This window comes from Lathyrus oleraceus, chromosome 7, assembly GCF_024323335.1.
Source record: "Lathyrus oleraceus cultivar Zhongwan6 chromosome 7, CAAS_Psat_ZW6_1.0, whole genome shotgun sequence".
NCBI classification, from domain to species: Eukaryota; Viridiplantae; Streptophyta; class Magnoliopsida; order Fabales; family Fabaceae; genus Lathyrus; species Lathyrus oleraceus.
This window is the reverse complement of record NC_066585.1, coordinates 215941941-215945432: the sequence shown is the minus strand read 5'-3', so window position 1 is coordinate 215945432 and position 3492 is coordinate 215941941. Positions and strand designations below refer to the sequence as shown.

Sequence of the window (3492 nt, the reverse complement as noted above, 5' to 3'; positions counted from 1 at the left end):
GCTCATCAAATCTTGGTATTGGTCTGCCTTGAACTAGGTCCTAATACAGTAATGCAACACCAATGAATCCAGCATTCAATTCTTAATTCAATGCAAGATACAATGGAGAGAGTGGACTTTACCTTGCCTTGTTCTCCCTTTGGTTTGCTTGATGTACCATCATTGTCATGCTAAGGCAACATACAGTAGTCACGCAAAATAATATCAAGGCATAACAGCAGCAAAGGAATTCAGGAGCGGAAAACACTTAACATTGCCTTGTAAGCATCCTACACTAACTTGCATCAGCCTGCACAATAGAGTTGTAACGTCCGACCTGCAAGCACGTTCAACCCTTGTCACTGCAGCAAAGTTACTGCAAAATAATTATGTGAAAAATCAGACAGGATTTGAGGCAACAAGCAAATGAAACTAGAGCAGCCGCTGCGATACCAGTTACTGTAAGGCAGCAATGCTTGGCCAGCCAATGAGTATGGTGTTACCTGGTGTTGTTGGGTTCAAGTTGTCTGGAAAATTGCGCAATGGTGTTACAGCAACTGATTTGGTTCTAACTGTCACACAAATTCTTAGGAAACATGGTGTTGTAGGGAAATTTGTTGAATTTCATGGCAATGGTATGGGTGAATTATCATTAGCTGACAGGGCCACTATTGCCAATATGTCTCCTGAATATGGAGCAACCATGGGTTTCTTCCCGGTAGATCATGTAACATTACAATACCTCAAACTAACTGGAAGAAGTGACGAGACTGTGGCAATGATAGAGGCCTATCTCAGAGCAAACAAATTGTTTGTCGACTATAATGAGCCTCAACAAGACAGAGCTTATTCTTCCTATCTTGAATTAAATCTTGACGAAGTCGAACCATGTATCTCGGGACCAAAGAGACCTCATGACCGGGTGGCTTTGAAAGAAATGAAGGCTGATTGGCATTCTTGTCTTGATAACAAAGTGGGATTTAAGGGATTTGCTATACCAAAAGAAGCACAAGGAAAGGTTGCAAAATTTGATTTTCATGGGCAGCCAGCTGAGCTAAAACATGGCAGCGTTGTGATTGCTGCAATCACAAGTTGTACAAATACATCAAACCCTAGTGTGATGCTTGGAGCTGGTCTTGTTGCAAAAGAGGCTCATGACTTAGGTTTGAAGGTTAAACCTTGGGTAAAAGCAAGTCTTGCTCCTGGTTCTGGAGTTGTTACCAAATATCTACTTCAGAGTGGCCTACAAAAGTATCTAAATGAGCAGGGTTTCAATATTGTTGGATTTGGCTGTACCACATGTATTGGCAATTCAGGAGATCTGGACGAATCAGTTTCTTCTGCTATCTCAGAAAATGACATAGTAGCATCTGCTGTGCTGTCAGGGAACCGTAATTTTGAGGGCCGAGTGCATCCCCTAACTCGCGCTAACTATCTTGCCTCACCTCCTCTGGTTGTGGCTTATGCTCTTGCTGGCACGGTTGACATTGACTTTGAAAAGGAGCCGTTAGGGACAGGAAAAGATGGCAAGAATGTCTTCTTGAGGGATATTTGGCCTTCCACTGAAGAAATTGCACAGACTGTCCAATCCAGTGTGTTGCCTGACATGTTCCGAAGTACATATGAATCTATTACTAAGGGTAATCCTATGTGGAACGAACTACAAGTTCCTGCTGAGAAGCTGTACTCATGGGACACCAACTCAACATATATTCATGAACCTCCATACTTCAAGGGCATGACCATGGATCCTCCTGGACCTCATGGTGTGAAAGATGCTTATTGCCTGCTGAATTTTGGTGACAGTATAACAACTGATCACATTTCTCCTGCTGGAAACATTAACAAGGACAGTCCTGCTCACAGTACACCACATCACCTAGCCAAAGCCTCCAACCTGCCATCAAACAACAAACTGCAGCAAGCAATGCAACCAATACATATCTAGCAAGGCATCAAAACAGCTCATGCCACACATAGAATGCTAAGTCATGAGATCAACCAATTAACCTAACACCAGCTGCCACTTGACATCACAAGCAGGAAATGCAGAAGAATAAAAGATGGTACCTGAGCTCCTTGTTACCATAATCCTGTTGAACAACAAGCAACTCATTAATTGCCATGATAAGTGTATTGAAATACTACCTGCAACATGTTACCAATCCAATGCCATTTGACCACATTCATCAAAAAAATCAGTTGGTTCTTGTAAGCATTCTTCCTGCAGTGTTGTTGCTTATCACCAAGCTAAGTTAGTAGTCATGATGGAATTCCTGTCAGTTGGAGCAAGTCAGAAGAAAACACAGAAATACAACAGTGAAATGAAGACTGGGCTAATCCTTTAACTAACAATGAAGTAGAATAGAGTGATGCTGTGCCGATTTTATGAAGGAGGGAATTAATGGTGTAACAAACAAATGGAAATCCAATTCTTACTGCCATCTAACTGCCGAAGCCGGCCCCACAAGGGCTTCCCGCAAAGATTGATTGGAAAATCTTCAAATTAAGTTTCGGCGTAGAATCTAAGGCATGAAGATCCTGAATCAATATTACTGAAAACTTAGGCATCAAAAGGCTGATTAGAGCATACTGCATACATATGTACTGTTGAAGATGATCTATTGCTAATTCCTTACCAGCATGAAGCCATGAATTAGCTGACTGTGTCATGGACTCATGGTATGTGTTTCCCTAAAGGCTTCTCGTCCGGATAAACTATCTGCGGTAATAACTGAAAACTGGGAATCCGCCGAAGAAACAACTCAGTTGCAGTTTGCCGTTGTCCCTCCTTATCAAAATTGTCCCTTCAACTTTAGCTGTGTAAAATTGATTAAACAGTAAAAGTGTTTTGTAAGGATTATCTGAAAGCTAAGAGACACCGACTAATGTGATGCAGGATACATCCATCGACCTCACACCACAGTCATGGGATTTGAAAACAATGACAAAAGAGCATGGGTTGACAGAATTATGCAGGCTGAAAATAGGGATGTTAGCACAGCTCTATCTGTCATTCAATCCAACACATCAGCGGCAACATTCTTGGCCTCAGTTTCTTTGACTCTTTCATGTCTAATTGGAGCTTGGATTGCAAATAACTCCAATATTTTCTTCCAGAGTCAATTAATCTATGGTGACACAAAAGCAACCAGCCATAACCCGATCCGTATCAAATCTCATAAACCTTGGATCACAGGAAGCCCTCACATGTTAATGGCAATTAAGTTGGACTGCTCATTTCCAGCACTCAATATCACAAAGAAACTCCCCCTAAAACCTGCAGTTGGCACACTTTACTGCAACCTGGAATCAACAGCATTTCATAAGCCAGTGTTGCACACAATAACAACCTACAAGGTGAATCTGCAACATTGGAACCGTAATAATGGCGCAAACCCAAAATCATAACAAGACCATACATGATCAAAAAACAGTGCTGTAATCAAACCCATGTTCCATTTATTTCACTGCAGTAAAAAGGCAAAATTAATTACCAAGCAGTTAATTCAA

General features: G+C 41.4%; 1 protein-coding gene across 1 annotated transcript; it reads left to right on the top strand.

Moving 5' to 3' along the window:
* Positions 1–449: 449 nt before the first annotated feature.
* Positions 450–1927, top strand: LOC127103003 (putative aconitate hydratase, cytoplasmic). The gene has a single exon (XM_051040305.1). It carries the CDS (start codon positions 452–454, stop codon positions 1925–1927), a length of 1476 nt encoding a protein of 491 aa, XP_050896262.1. The 5' UTR covers positions 450–451.
* Positions 1928–3492: the final 1565 nt, after the last annotated feature.